The following is a 17,128-nucleotide window of genomic DNA, read 5'->3' on the forward strand; positions in this document are numbered from 1 at the left end:
TATGGTTTATAGGGAAAAATTTGATGTATCATAATTTTTAGTATATTTTCAAGTATCTTCATATTTTTATAATTCCTCAAGTCACTACATTTTCATCAACTATACAAAAAGTACCTTCAGATATTCATAAATTAATGATATACCTAAATCATCAAAATGTAAATAGCGTAATTTAGAAACAAGTTATGAATCTGCAATCATAACCTACGGATTAATAATTTACATTTCATCTTTGATAAAAAATGCATAAGCATCTGGTCTAATAATAAACTTCGCAATTTAAGAAATTAAATTGCAAAGGCAACGAAAAATCCCACAAGAAAATATTCAAAAGGAAGATAACTGAAAGTAACGGGAAAATAAGAATTTCATAAACGTTTCGTGTCCGCCTCGATACTTGTTGCGGCGATTAATTTTCGGAATACAAACGCGGGGCTACGGTACATCGAGATTAAAACAATGTAAAATAACGCGATGCAACGTGTTTTCCCACGGGTAACGAAGTTCACGAATCACGCATGCTGCTCGAACTTCCGACAAATCTTTGCCGATGCGGCCGAACAACGCGCAATTATTTCTCTCGTGCCGACACCGAGCTATTGCGTGAGAGTAATGAGCGTCCTCATTGTTTGTACGCATCGAATTGGTTCGCAGAGTATTTAACGGAAAGTATTACATCATTATGGAAATTCGAGTACCGTTTTTGGTCACTGACTTCGGTCATTACGATCTTCTCCCTATTGTCATCTACATATCGAATGCAATTTTCTTGAAGACCATTACATGAACAATTTTTATTATATCTGTAGGATCATCCTTCCTAACCCAGTTCCTGTATGAAGCAGTCGACTGAACAAAGAAATCACGGAAGCTTAAAGAACATACCCTTTACCCCTTGCACTATGATGTTTTTGTCAAGTGCGTCAGTCAAAAGTGACTAATTTTAGCCATAACATGAAAACAGACACAGAAACTTGAAATGTTATGTGAATTTTGCATCATGCAGTCGTTGACTATGCAAACTGTAGTTGGACTTGAACTCCAAATTGAAATGTATTTAAAATTTGAGTAAAGTTGATCATAGTCGAAGTATGAGTGCGTCACGAGTTAGACTCGTCAAAATAGTGTAAGGGGTTAAAGAACATAACCTAAAAAAATTTGACGGTATTGCAAGTAGGTTGAAAAGGTTCCCTAAATGTACTACAAAAGATTTAGGGTCGAATGTTGAGAGTAGACTATCTTATAAGAATATAGGACGTATCGATCGATTACGTAAAGGCAAGGATGCTCGTCAGCGACAGCTGCAAGACAGACACAACATCCTCGTCGTTAATTGCGCGTAACAACGAGCGGATACACATCGATCCGAAACAAGGCTGACGGAAGAGCCGTTCGATCAATAGGTAAATAGGTTAATCGTAACCTGGCACGTCCTGAATGGAGATTCGGTGGGCGTCCGTAGAGGAGGCTATTCACGTTTGCCGGAAATCACACGGTCGATAGACCCTAAACGTCGACCTCGACCTAAACTGCACGCAACACGCGACGCAACGCGACACGCACACGCGGCAAGCCGGCTGTGCAAACGGGGCCTAATGGCCGCGCGAACAATGCGAGAATCGAGACCCTGAATGGAGTGAAATCGATAAGAAATTTACCGCGGGAAACACGCGGAGAAATCGACGACCAATGAGCCCGAACTAAACGACCAGGATAAACGATAAAATTAAAAAGCTCCGGGGACAATTACGCGCGATGGGACAGACAGGTGGTTTAAGCTACACCGCCGACTTATTTTATTATGCTGATTCGCTGCCGGTGTTGGCTTGTCACGGATATATGGTCGGACAGGGAAATCTCATGGTTTTACAATTAATTGAGCTACTGCTAAAATGCCGTGTGCAACGTTAACACTATACCTACTGGTATATGTATACTTAACTTGAAATGAAGTTGAAAAATAAATAAACGACAAAATATTGTACATACATTTCGAACGATTCTTTATACTAGACCTACCTTATAATGTGTACTTAATTTGAAACTAAAAATGAAGTCAAAAAATAAATAAACAAAGGAGAAAATATTCTACGTACATTTCGAACGATTCTTTATACTAAACGTACCTTATAATGTGTACTTAATTTGAAATCAAAAATGAAGTTAAAAAATAAATAAGCAAACGATAAAATATTCTACGTACATTTCGAACGATTCTTTATACTAAACCTATCTTATAATGTATACTTAATTTGAAATTAAAAATGGAATTAAAAAATGAATAAACAAACGACGAAACATAAATTAGTAGTCACATTTATTCTTTATCTTAATGAAAATCAATGCTAATTTTAGGGAATGTACTTTAACAAAATGTGTATCTTATAATAAAAAACTTGTGGAAGGGTCGTTTGACCACTTTGGTTCATTGGTCAGTGAAGTGAGTGGTTGGATGTTCTATATATTAAGATCCTTTTCAAATCCCCAAATTTAAAAATTCTTAAACTTCCAAATTCCTAAACAATCTTCAAAGCTCCAACTCCTCAATTGCCTAAATCCATATCTTCCTACCTCGTGAAGAATTACATGATCGACACCGCCATCTGTGGTCTCCCGCAAGAAATACCGCGGTGCATTCTACCCCGTTTCTCACCCCTAGATACTTTACCCTACGTCGAAAAATTAAATATCATACACCAAAAATATTACTAACCGCACACATCATTTTTACAAAATAATTAAAGTCTATAAATGTTCATGACCATCTCAAAGAGCCTAATAGACGTCGATAACCGTTTCCCTTCTCCAAGAGTGTAAATATATAACAATTTATAGGGTTCCGGCCACGCAGAATTACACGTTAATTCCAAAAAGCTGAACAAGTTTAAATTGCACGTTCCATGCATCGGTGTAAAAAATTAATTTGTAGACATCCGTAACGCGAGCAAAACGGAAAGCAAATGAACGCCTCTGTCCTCTAATTATTCCACCAGGTACCGAGATTTATTGTAGGTTTTTATAAGAGTAATCACGCACGCGTTACCCTTTCATCAAGAAAGCACGTTCGAATGAGCCTGTAAACACGAATGGCACACGTGTTCGATCGTGCCGCAAAGTTTCTCTCGAATCGCAGCAATGTATCTTGTCGCCGCCCTAGTATACATTCAAATTACAACTTAAACTCTCGATATATTGCCGTGAACTTCAAAAGCGCATCGACGCTGTCTACGAACTTTTTCAATCGGATGTCGAACAAAGGAGGGCGCAGCCCATGTTATTAACGCTAATAATCGATAATGTACTCTATTGCGTACTTCAAAAGTGTATAAATATAACATTGTCTATGAACTTTTTGATTGAAACAAAGAAAGAAAATTGCAACCTATAATATTAAGGTTAATAGTGTGTAACCACGATGTGTAACCGCCATATTGTCACTTCAAAAGAGCATACTTATAAGCAGCTTTGCATAGAAACTGACCCTACATTGCTACGAACTTCAGAAGTGTGTAGATATTAGTAACATTGTCTACGAACTTTTTGATTGAAACAGTAAAGAAAGAAAATTGCAACCTATAATTATTAAGGTTAATAGTCGACGTGTAACCGCCATGTTGTCACTTCAAAAGCGCATACATATAAGCAGCTTTGTATAGAAACTGACCCTACATTGCTACGAACTTCAAAAGTGTGTAGATATCAATAACATTCTCTACGAACTTTTTGATTGAAACAGCAAAGAAAGAAAATTGCAACCTATAATATTAAGGTTAATAGTCGTGCAGCCGCCATATTGTCACGCACTTCAAAAGAGCATACAGCAACTTTGTACAGAAACTAACCCTCTGTTGCTACGAACTTCAAAAGTGTATAAATATTAGTAACATTGTCTACGAACTTTTTGATTGAAGCAACAAAGAAAGAAAATTGTAACTTCCAATATTAAAGTTAATAGTTGACCGCCATATTGTGACGAACTTCAAAAGAGCATACATATAAGCAGCTTAGTACAGAACCTCTTTGAAGAAAACGAAGAAAAAGTGCAAGCTATCATTAACGCTAATAGTCGATAACGTACAATTGACCCTCGTTACATCGGCACGAAGTTGAAAAGCGCCTGAACATCAGCACCTTCGTGTAGAAACATTTTGAACAGATTAACGAAGAAAGAAAAAAAAGTGCAACCACCGTCATTAACGCTAATATAGCATCGAACGGAAGTCGATGGCGAACAATTATCGTTATGCCTTGGCGCGGACAATGTAATTGAATCTCTGAAAGCATCTTCCCCAGGACTCGTTACTTATTACCGTGGTGCTCGTTAATCCACGCAGAGGGAAGTCGCTAGGCTAAGAGAGCAGGTGGCGGAGAATAGCGGTTCGATGATAATGGATCGGCATCGCGGATGTGGGCCGGTCGAGATCGCCGAGGAAATTAAATAATTACCGACAGTAATCGATCTGCCGAGTTGGTTCGCGCAATATTGATGACAGTCGTACGAAAACAGAGCGTAGAGCAGCGCTGCGTTCGTTCAGTGAAAGCGCGCGTGGTTGTTTCCTCGTGATTGATTGTCAAGGAGATTGAGTATCGCGGATGTATCACGCGTATATGCGCCAACGTCGTCGGCTAATGATCCTTCGGATTGTTCGTGCCGGGCTCGAAACGCGTCGCGTGAGAATGCGTTCATGCTTCGATTTTCCGTTATTTTGTATCGTGCCTCTCGTTACGTTGCAATGGATTTTTATCTATTATGTTAGTAAATTGTAACTTTATACGTTGAATTCTCAGTTATATTGCCATCGTTGTGAGATCTATGTATGCATTGCATCTCGTGTGGTTTGTTTTATCACGCGGTGTATCGTCACGCGTAGCACTTCCAGGCGCGGTATTCTCACGCGTGGTGTTTCCACGCGTTGTACCGTCACGCGTGGTATCTGCACGCGTTAGTATTTCCATGCGTTATCGTACCACGCGTGGTATCTCCACGCGCTAGTATTTCCATGCGTTATCGTACCACGCGTAGTACTTCTATGCGTTGCACTACCTAGTTGTAGTATTTCCACGCATTACACTATCTACGCGTGATATTTCCATGCGTGGTATTTCCACGTGTCGTACTACCTACGCGTAGTATTTCCACGCGTGGTATTTCTACGCATCGTACTACCTACATGTGGTATTTCCACGCGTGGTACCGGCACGCGTAGTATTCCCACGCGTAGTATTTCCACGCGTGGTACCGGCACGCGTAGTATTTCCAAGCGTGGTACCGGCACGCATAGTATTTCCACGCGTGGTACCGGAGCGCGTAGTATTTCCACGCGTGGTACCGCCGTGCGTAGTATTTCCACGCGTAGTATTTCCACGCGTGGTACCGAAACGCGTAGTATTTCCACGCGTGGTACCGGCACGCGTAGTATTTCCATGCGTGGTACCGGCATGCGTAGTATTTCCACGCGTGGTACCGGAGCGCGTAGTATTTCCACGCGTGGTACCGCCGTGCGTAGTATTTCCACGCGTAGTATTTCCACGCGTGGTACCGGCACGCGTAGTATTTCCACGCGTGGTATCGGCACGCGTAGTATTTCCAAGCGTGGTACCGGCACGCGTAGTATTTCCACGCGTGGTACCGTCACGCGTAGTACTTCCATGCGTAGTATTTCCACGCGCTGTACCGTCACGCGTAGTACCTCAATGCGTAGTATTTCCACGCGTTGTACCCTCACGCGTAATACCTCCATGCGTAGTATTTCCACGCGCTGTACCCTCACGCGTAATACCTCCATGCGTAATATTTCCACGCGCTGTACCGTCACGCGTAGTACCGTCACGCGTAATATTTCCACGCATTGTATCGCCACATGCAGTACTTCTACGCGTAGCACTATCTTCCCATGGCATGTCCGCGCATTATACTATCTACACACATTTCTACGCTGTATTCCCACGTGTAGCATTTCCACACGTGATATCAGTGCTACTTCTACCATCTTAACTATCAACATGTGAAGTTTCTCGCACCACACGTGTTATTTTCCTTTGCTCTATCATCACGTAGTACTATCCATACATGCTATTTCGACAACTATATCTCACCACGTTGTATCATCACGTGCAGCATTATTCACACGTAATATTCGTACGTGCTTATTCGCACGTAACTATATGCAAATACATTCTTACCATGCCTAGCAACATAAGGATAGTCTATCATATCGAAAGCGACAGTTGCAGACCGTTGATCAAAAAAATATAAAACTTTCTTTTGGTAAGATCTGGAGTATGATACTATGAAGATAGCGAGCAGCGTGAAAGCCATAGGAACGTTTGATCGGAAGAAATGGAGTGGTCCACGGGAAACGTACTCGTTAATAGCGGACGAATCTGGACCAACGTATGATTGCTTTCACGAGCCAACGCTGACTACCGTTTGATTCGACAATTCACCAACAACCACTTTCTCCGTTTCACGACGTTATTCCGCGTAACGCGGATTATCGTTGCTGCCGGCATAGTTAGACCTAATCGGCGATTAATTTCTCTCGTTTCTGTTATTACACATGGTGTACCGGTCTCATTAGCTGTAATCACAGATATTTAGAAGAGATACTTGGAAGGTTGATGCGAAGTCGCTTGCCTGCGGATCTATCGGTTGCTGGAAATCAAATTTCAGATTGACTGCCTATTTCAGATCCAAGATAAGACTTAATCTAATTCAGATTCAAAATAAGACATTACCTTATTTTTATAAAACAGTGAAATTGTTTATTAATGACAGATGGTACACATGTGCACCGCAAAAATATAACAAACATAATATTATTCTAATGAAGTATATATGAATTATGTGTGAGTTGTAACATCCGATTGTCTAAATTATACAAATAAGAGAACATGAAGCAATGATTTACTTTGCAGCAACCTAATACCAGTTTTTTTAGGACGAAGGTATCGAAACGCGACGAGAAACCTAACTAACTAAGGCGAACGAGACAGGCAGAAGGATGGTCTCCAAGGTGAAAGGCTGAGGAAGTTGAGCTCCAATTAAATTGTATCTCCTTTAAGAGGACCGCTGTTCTGTTACAGATACCTAACGTGCTGGTTGTTTAAGGCAGAATGCGGCTCTTCCCTACTACCCAAGCAGACTTAGCCAAGCCACGAACGACCACGAAGAACAAGCTTATGAAGTAGCGCTAGTTTTTGCTCATCGTCCACGATGTTAGGGGACTAATTTATTAACTACCTGGGCGAGCATCACGGAAACCGTTCCAGCCTCTCGCGGCCTTCGTACGCTCCGACCAGAGCAAGAAACGCTCACGATCTTTCTTTCGTTCTTCGTGAAACGCGAGCACTTTGATTTCTTAGGTTTCTTCGCGCCACTTTCTTACCGGTAACATCCCCTCGATCTTCTAATCTCAGTCTGTACATTTCATGTCCTTGCATACAAAAATTTGGAAAAGCAAAGACGTAAATATATTTTGTGACCCTCTTTCAATTTACGCTTTTGTTTGGATTTTTATAAAATTTTCATGCGCATTTTCGCTGAAGCAACTGATTGCATTTCGTAGTCGGAGGTTAATAGTTTTAACCCCTTGACGAGACTCGTGACGCACCTACTTCAAGTACCATAAATCACTCGAATTTTGAATACGCTTCAATTGGAGTTGAAGTACAATTACAATTTGCATTGTCAAGTGTCGATGAATACAACACAAACGTTCCAGTTTTATTTGTTTCAATATTTTAGCAACGAATGGTTAGTTCTGAGACGACTGACAAAGACATTATATGTGTCAAATATTTTGATGAATCTATTATTAGTTGCTTGTCATGTTTTTTAAAATATGCTACTTCTAAAACCTTTAACTTTTTGCACTCCTGCGTTCAGTATGGCTTAACATAAAGACATTGGCGACTGACAAAGACATTATAAGTGTCAAATATTTTGATGAATCTATTATTAGTTGCTTGTCATGTTTTTTAAAATATGCTGCTTCTACATCCTTTAACTTTTTGCACTGCGTTCAGTATGGCTGAACATCACGTTTCACAATAAATCACAAATATGTTTGTCACGTACTCCGTACTGTTGCAATACATTTTGAGAACCCCTTTCCATTTTGTAAATTAAAGAGCTGGTAGGTAAAAAAAATTAAAGAGTGCATGACTTAAAAATTTGACAAATCATGGATTAAGTAATCGATCAACAGTAATCAGTTAACAGTAATCGTGAGTGAAGTAGCAGGTAAGAGGGTGTAGAAGCTGGTGAAAAACGGGACTGCTATGGGACGCCATGAAAGAATAGCAGTAGGTGTAGTACCGAAGGAGCGGTGCATCGAAGACACCGGTAACGGTGCCTCGTCCGAACTGATTGACAATGATTGAAGGCTGCGGGTTTCGACCATGGATTGCGAGAAGGTTCTCGGAGCGTTCGTGTAAAGCACCGATATATATATTTCTGGCGTCGCTATCCGAGGATCTCGAATCCAGGAACGAGGGATCTACGCCGGGAGCAGAAACGGAAAACACCGGCCCACGCGTCGCTATCGGCCGGTTTCTCGATCATCTCGATCCGAGCTACGTTCTCTGCCCAGGCACGTCTATAATTTGCGATTGATTAAATTAAGGCGATTTCCATGATCTTCCGTCTTCGATATCTCGCGATACACGCTGCCTAGCGTGACCGACTTCTGCCACCATAAATTTGTACACCGTGCCTGCTCGAACATTAGGATCTGACAAGTGGTCCGGTAATTCGATTGATCTGTGCGATCTTGCGGAAAAGAGAACTTACTTTTTCGATCGGTCGGTTTCTAACTAGCGGAGATAATCTAACGCCAAATGATCAACCCTACGTTCGAAGCTTTTCCATCATTCAGACTGTTATCTTAAACTACTTTCATTTTTCACGTTTCATACTAGTTCAACTCACTAGTTTAAGTTAATGAAAGTTCGTTTGGAAAGTAGTCACCCCTTCATGTTTCATTAAACTGTAAAGTATTCGAGGTTCAAGAAATTTTCACTGAGGAATGATGAAACCGATGCTCGGATGATATACCGGTACCGAGGAGACAGTGTATCCGCGTGCTAGCAGCTACTTAACCCGCAACCAATCGGTTACGTAGCTCGCTGGTTGCATTACCTATCTACCTACTTACCGGATGGCCTACCAAACGAGGACCGACCTCTATACGGGGGACAATGAGGCATCCTCGTTTTCGAGCTAGCTACCGTCTGTCGACTACACATTTTTGCGGTTACAAGAGAGTTTGTCTTCGACTGTTCGTGAAATCTGCGGATCGAGGGTGAGAAGAAGTCGAATGCCACCGGGTCATCGATATTTTTGCTTTCGTACAATGCGAACATTTTCTATTGACATTTCCACTTCAACTTCTTACTTCCTTATTATACAGGGCGTTTCAAATTCAGCTTCGTTCATCTTTGTTCATCTTTGTTCATCTTCGTTCATCTTCGTTCATCTTCGTTCATCTTCGTTCATCTTCGTTCATCTTCGTTCATCTTCGTTCATGTTCGTTCATCTTTGTTCATCTTCGTTCATCTTCGTTTATCTTCGTTCATTTTCGTCCATGTTCGTTCATCTTTGTTCATCTTTGTCCATCTTCGTTCATCTTCGTCCACCTTCGTTTATGTTCATTCATCTTTGTTCATCTTCGTCCACCTTCGTTTATCTTCATCAAGTTTCGTCCATGTTCGTTCTTCTTTGTTCATCTTCGTTTATCTTCGTTTATCTTCGTTCATCTTTGTTCATCTTCGTCCACCTTCGTCTATCTTCGTCCACCTTCGTTTATCTTCATCCAGCTTCATCCATGTTCGTTCTTCTTTGTTCATGTTCGTCTATCTTCGTTTACCTTCGTTCATCTTTGTTCATCTTCGTCCACCTTCGTCTATCTTCGTCCACCTTCGTTTATCTTCATCCAGCTTCGTCCATGTTCGTTCTTCTTCGTTCATCTTCGTCCATCTTCGTTTATCTTCGTTCATCTTTGTTCATCTTCGTCCACCTTCGTCTATCTTCGTCCACCTTCGTTTATCTTCATCCAGCTTCGTCCATGTTCGTTCATTTTTGTTCATCATGTCTTAATTTTGTTTTGTTAATAAAAATTATTTGCTAATTTTTTACCAGGTACTTCGTCCATGTTCGTTCATTTTTGTTCATCGTGTCCTAATTTTTTTTTGTTAGTCAAAATTATTTACTAATGATTTGCTCATTTTTGTACCAGCTTTATTTAAAAATCATAGAAGTTTTTGTTCCGAGACCTAACATAATCTGGTAGTTCGGAAAAATGATAATACAGCATCACGAAACAAATAAAATATTGGAACGATCGACACGCACAAACGGTGTTTTCTTACTTCCCTATTCATTATGTAAAAGCGGCGCGCGCGAGCGAGCCTACGGAAAATAACACTTGCTTCATTTATCTTCGAGCCGCTCGCGGATGCAGGAAGAGAGAAAGCCTCCTGGACGGTCAAGATTGAATCTTCCGCGAACAATGAGCCGCTGTGATACGCGTAAGCGATGCCAGCCTAGATACCGACCGTCGTGCTCGCCGGCTAAGAAAAAAATCTTCGAAAAGAGCGAACAACAGAAAAGTAAAGGCACAGGTGCATTCGCTACTCGCGTTATGATCGCTGCTGAACGAAACTCGTGTAACTACACTTCGCACGCCACAGACCCCTAACAAGACACTCAAAAAGAAAAATATGTTGGTTACACTTATAACATATTTTTCATAAAGTACGATTGTCTGTCTACACCAATCAAGAATAAGTAGCTCACTGATCCGACAATCATTTATCTGAATGAGGACCCTACCATCTCGAACAGGACCTAAATTATCGGCAGTTTCTGCGAAGTCGTTCAATAATCATCAGTCAGCCAAGAATTCATGTACGATCCGTTTATCGACAACGTAAATCAGAGCAATTTGCCATCCAGTCGAAGAGCAACGACTTCCCATGCGTACGACGAAACAGAAATTATCTGCCGTTAAATACGACTTCTCGAGCTGTCGAATGCTTCTTCGTGTGAGTTACCCGATGCTCTAGTAATTCGATAGAGCTCCGCTATACCCAGGTTGAATCCAATTAAAGCAGCGGATCTCGCGAACGATATTCGTGATTTTCCGGTCGTCGGTGTATGTATATAGCCGGGGCGGCTGCAACGTTTGCCGGCTACGAGCTCGTTTTACGACGCATCCGTAATCGCGGTATCAACATAACCGATAACAAGGTTAGTCGCGTGTGCTCGCGCCGTAATAGTAATAATTTCTCGCGAAATAACGACCGTTTCGATCCGTATACGTCCACTGGAAAACGAGTTCGGACTCGCCCTCGACACTCGCCGACCGGTACGACCGTAAATATCGTTCTGTGACCTCGACTCGCGCGGTTTCAACGTTTCGATGCTCGTAGTAGGACGTGGAGTCAACGCGGAAATTTATGCGATCGAATCGTGCAACTTCGATTACAAGTGGAACAACGAACGGGAAGAATATTTATACTTTTGTACGCGGTCGTCCGGTAATTCCCCGCTTTCGGGGCTCCGGAGGCGTGTCCTCCCAACAAACGGAGCATTACCGTTGATTTACTACGCCTCTACACTCGAAAAGAAGCTAACATGCACTCGCGTGTATCATTCGAGACATCGATCACCGGTGACCCGTACTCGTTAGAGAAACCAGCAACCCCCAAGGGCTGTTTGCAACTCGTTACTTTCGCGAGTTGTACCCTCGAATTCCCGTACGTAGCAATTACAATTATACTCGAATGGCGCAACGAGTGAAATCTCCGGCACAATAGAGTGTATCGATCGTTAGCGACGGACGATAAATTGTAGGCAGAAGAGCGATAAAGAAAAGGACGGATCGTTTCGCGACAATTTGGCAGATATGGGGCAGCAATGTCCAGAAAGGTGGAAAGCGGAGCGTACTCGAGTCTGTAGGCTCGTTAGCGCAGAATTTCTGAAAGTAGGTAGGCAGAGAGGCTAACCGGTGCTCTCTACCTAATATAGGCTACGAGCCGGGCTTTGTCGACGGACGACGACAGTGCCGCGAGATGAGATATATCCGGTACTGTCGATCTGGAAATTTGTCCCTCGCCAACTCCTTCGACAACGATTCGGCATTTCCTTGTTCGGGGAACGCTACTTTGTTCGTGCCACGGTTGCTCTTGCAATTAGTGCAGCGCCTACGGCACAAAGCACGATACCGAACCATTGTGAGACTGGTTTCCGAGAGCAAAATAGACTATACTATTAAACGTGCCTTCTCTTCAAGCTTTACTCGATCTCGCTTCGACGGCACTTCCTAATACATTGTCTCTTTAAACCTTTTTGTCCATAGTTTTTCAAAAACTCCTGTTTATTACAGATTGCCGATTATCCTATATTCTACATCTAACGCTACAGATACATGAAGACTACAATAATATACTGGACTGCCGACATATAATCATATTATGATATACGTTAGATGTGAATCTTGTAAATTGATCATAAATACATAAACATCCGCAGTCTAATAATTCCTGTTCTTCATATTCTATTATAGAATATTAGTAATCTTTATAATGCCCTTAGTAATTCTTGATAATTTTAAGTATATTTTAAAGGACGATAAGGTAAAAATAACCATGGCGAATGAAATCGATAGCAAGCACTCGATCCCCGCAATAAAGCAAGATTCACCCTTTAACGTACCGCGGCATTCCATCGGAGACAATTCAGCATTAACGCCAGGGAATTCAATTAAAGCGGCAAGAATCTCGAGGCACGAGAGCCGCATAGAAGTTGGCGGGAGAAGAAAAGCAACCCTTCCCCTCGATTGTCGCTAATAACCCCTGTAGTTGCGGGTAACCGTTCTGCAATCTCGCAGTCCAAATGTCGAGGGTTGCAGGGCGCGTCGAAGCACGTGCCTTCTCGAGGGTTAATTTATTTAAGTCGAGGGCTACGCCAGCCGCACGATGTGTCTCGAGAGGGCGTTCGCGAAAGCTACGTCCTGACCTAACGACGACGATTCTCGAGCTTCGTCGATTCGCAAGCGTTAATTAAAACTAGGGCCAGTTTTCACGGGAGGGAAACACGTGACGACATAACCTAATCTCCGTGAACCACCGAGAGGTGTTGATTAAGCGATTACTAGGGTGGATACGAGGGTATGCTTTTGACGAAGCACCTTTTGATCGTTCATCGACTTCAATGTGGTTAAGCCAACTAAACTGACCATATTATATCGCGTGTATTAATAGACTGTTTAGGTAGGCATTTTCATTAAGGCTTAAACTTCAAGATAATGTGATTTTCGAGGCATCAAATTGTGCAGAGCATGTATATTCAAAAATAGGAATAGTTACTATGATATTGACCACACGAGCACATCGATCAAACGATATACATATGTGACCAAATGATATACATAATTATGTTCATGAAACTACGAGATTAAATACCGCAATTTTCCTGACCATCCGATATGTAACAACCAGTATAGCACTTGAGCCTTCATCTTGAAAGAAAGCAACACTCACAAGGTAGTGTGAAGAACTCGGCAGTGAGACAGCGGCCATCGCAAATATCTCGAGCAAGAAAAAGAGGGCTTTTCTCGGTGCATTTGATCGGTGCGCTTTCATCGGCGATTAAATCGGTCAGGCGTTATATAAATAGAGTATCGTGTCATCGCGGCGATAAGTCAGATTTCGCAACTGCCCGCGAACTGGATCAAACCACGCGCAGCCATACTTGGACGTAGCAAGGCATGCGACTGATTACTTTAATCGTTTCGCGGAACAATCCGTCCGTCGAACCGCATTCTCTCCTCTCTTTCACCTTTTCTACCTTGCGGACAGTCCGGTCCGGAGACCAGTTCTTCAGGATCTCGTTTCGATCAACGGAAGCGAATGGAAAGAAGACTCACCGTTTCGGAGGCGGCTGACTTCACTTCCGCCAGCAACGACGCGGCCGGTGACAGATAAGTCCTGAGAAAGTTCTCCAAATTGCCGTGATAAGCGCACACCAGGATGTCTCGGGCCTGCCTTATCAGCAGATTGATAACACCATCGCCGTAAATCGGCCCGAGTAGGTTCCGGACCAACGAGGCGACGTCTCCGCGACCCTGCAAACAAAATGGCCTCTCTGTGAGATGCATTGCTCCCTGTTTCATGAGGTTACTTTTGGGGTAGATTACGGTTATATATTGGACGCTTGAAAACTGCTGTATATTTTGCGAAGTTATACTTTCGCTATCAGTATAGAAAAAATAACTTGTAAGTTATCTTCAAGGGAATAGTTTGGTTTCTAATTAATTTCGATTTTGACTGACGTCGAATATTAAACGATACGACGCTGCGATCTTATAGATCTCTGCTGATGCACAAGTGTGGAATAAAGCTGTAAGCAATGTAGATGTATAACAGAAGGCAAATAAAAAATTACAACATAAATTTTACAGTTACGTTCAATGTCCTCGACACGAGGGAGTATCCTTTTAAGATCATATCGACATACAGGGTAGCCCAACCCGTTATACTCCTATAGATTGAAATTACAAAGGTAGCTTTGTAGCTGCATTTTCAAAGAGGACAATTATGAACAGTTAGATCGTCCCATTGAATGCAACATCCCTAATGATTAGCAAAGTAGCCTTTATCTCGAGCACAGTTGTACAAAACAATGCATAATTAAACACCATTCGCGTTGCCTGTTCGACGTTAATTAACGACTTAATGCATAATGGAGAATAAGATGTTTGCGTCGTAAATATTTAACAGCGAACTGTTATCGACGAAAAGGTAACACGATACTGCTGTTCGTATCTCTGTATCGCGACACAGTCGACCGAATGCTTAACAATTATTATTATTACGTTCGAACAGGCGGCTAGATCGATCCCAACAAGATCAATTCGAACAGATAGGCCGACGATTAACCGTGTAATTGCGTTGCATCGATAAGACACGGTTACCGTTATCGAAGCCATTCTCAGCCCGTAAATTTTCCTTCTTCGCCGCGCGCGATTAAATATTAATGTCTGACATCCAAGATGCTCGTATTGTTAAGATTTAGCTAGGATGCAACGTGACGGCATTCCTGAATTACGTAATATCGCGCCTAGAGTTTCCGCGTTCCCAGATGCTTTTAACACGGTTCAACCTCGGGTTCCGGAAACGGGAAGCGACTCGGTGCCAAGGGGACACGGGCGAGCTAACGGTTCCCCAACTTCTTCCATATTGTTATGGAATCATGGCCTACGCCGGCAGAATCTGTTATCGACGCCGATCTCCCCCAACACGGTGAGAACAAACAAGGGGAATAAATTGAATTTTATGTCAGCAACCGGACTCTCAACGAAGCCTCAGAACGTGCTCTTTAAGAAGGTATGTTAATTCGTACATCTTCAATCTTGGATTTTCGAACAGACTCTTCACGAAAATCTCGAGCGTTAGACCTTAACCCCTTGCACTATTTTGACGAGTCTGACTCGTGACGCACTCGTACCTCGGCCGTGATCAATTTTGCTCAAATTTTTAATACGCTTCAATTTAGAGTTCAAGTCCAATTATAATTTGCATAGTCAACAATTGAATAATAACACATTGAAGTAACGGTTCAATTTTTTTGTCTATTTTAATATTATAGCTTAATTGCGCAGTTCTGTCTGACGCACTTGACAAATAAGTCATAGTGCAAAGGGTTAAGAAGCATTAGTACCTGCTACCTCAGAAGATCCAGCGTTTATCGATTGCATCACAGGAACGTCGATCTTCACATAGAAGATGCAAGAAATCATAAGAAGTCGCAAATCGTGAAAGTTTTAAAGAGTCAGAAACCGAAAGCGCGTATTGAATGAACAAAGAAGCGAAGCTCTTCGTTGCCTGTCGAGCTCCGGCCTCTTGGTCGAGATCGTAAACTAGATACTTTCCAGCAAAATCGGCTCGTTGTTCGCGGAACGGCGTCGCAGCATCAGCCCGGTTATCTGGTCGGATCGCTTACCCACCGGGATTCGAATAGCGAAGCGGACAAGTGGCGTGCGTCGTCCCGGCGGCGATGTGGGTGCATTATATCGGCGCGGATCGTTACACCAGACTGCATAAACATTGCAGTTTAGCAGCCACTCGAGCCAAGGAACGTTGCGACGTAACCATTATACGCGTGCTCGATCGCCCACGTGTTTCCGCCCTGATCCACCGCACCCTGGATACACTTGGCCTCGGTTTTGGATGCTCGAAAATCTTGCGCTCAACCACCTCGTTACTTCACGCCTCACAACGTTGTGCTCGAAAACGATTTATTTGATAATGTCAATAGAATTTTCGTCAGAGGTCAAGGAGAGTTTGGTTGACTATGTGTTGATACACATAAAGCATACACGAGATGTGTATGAATTGAAATATGAAATATGTATTGTGTGTATTATACTCTATGTGGACACGCATCGCAGAGAATAGACTGGCTGATCGGTTAGCGAGATCGCGTAACAAATGTTTTCACGATCTGTATTATTCTCGAGCGAGAAAAATGCCCGTAGTAAAAGTTGTCTCTGTACCGAGCTCGTTTTCTCTATTGCGTTTCATTGTTTCCATTATGATCGCCATAGATTCCCATGGCTGGGTTTTCGCGTCGCGACTGGCGTCACGCGAAGACAAATCTCCAGGGATTACATTAGAACGTTACGAAATCGTCGAGCGTTCAACTCGATTGTACCGATCAAATGTTCACCGACGTGTCCATCGAGAACACTCTACTCAAACATTTATCCAAACTCCTATAAATTTTGCAGAATCTCCCATAAATTCAGCAAAAAGCGCTTTGCACCCTTTCCGCCATAAATCAGGGTTGAAATTCTGGTTGCTCCCCAAATTGGGCGAAAATGTTCCCTGCGAAAATTCGACGAGAGTCTGAAATAATTCTTCCGTGCAAAATGCAAATTGACGTGGGCGTGCAAAAGGTAACGGGGAATGCACGTAACGGGACGCGATTAAACAAAGCGGCCGGTTAAACAAAGAAGGCTAATCAAGACCCACCCTATGGCGTTCTCGCTCAATTTCAATTCCGCGGCCGGTACGCTTTGCTGTCAGCGAGAACGCCGCATGAAAAAGGCAGCAGGGTTGCTGC

General features: G+C 42.5%; 1 protein-coding gene across 3 annotated transcripts in view; it reads right to left on the reverse strand.

The window, feature by feature from the left end:
- The window catches only part of LOC100878265 (uncharacterized), a 324,020-nt gene that overhangs the window by 237,902 nt on the left and 68,990 nt on the right, over nt 1-17,128 (reverse strand). For all 3 annotated transcript variants that reach the window (XM_076530029.1, XM_076530027.1, XM_076530028.1), the window contains exon 3: nt 13,932-14,129. In XM_076530029.1, coding sequence (XP_076386144.1) covers nt 13,932-14,129 — 198 coding nt within the window. The remainder of the gene's footprint in view (nt 1-13,931; nt 14,130-17,128) is intronic.

Source organism: Megachile rotundata, chromosome 3 (assembly GCF_050947335.1).
Source record: "Megachile rotundata isolate GNS110a chromosome 3, iyMegRotu1, whole genome shotgun sequence".
Taxonomy (NCBI): Eukaryota; Metazoa; Arthropoda; class Insecta; order Hymenoptera; family Megachilidae; genus Megachile; species Megachile rotundata.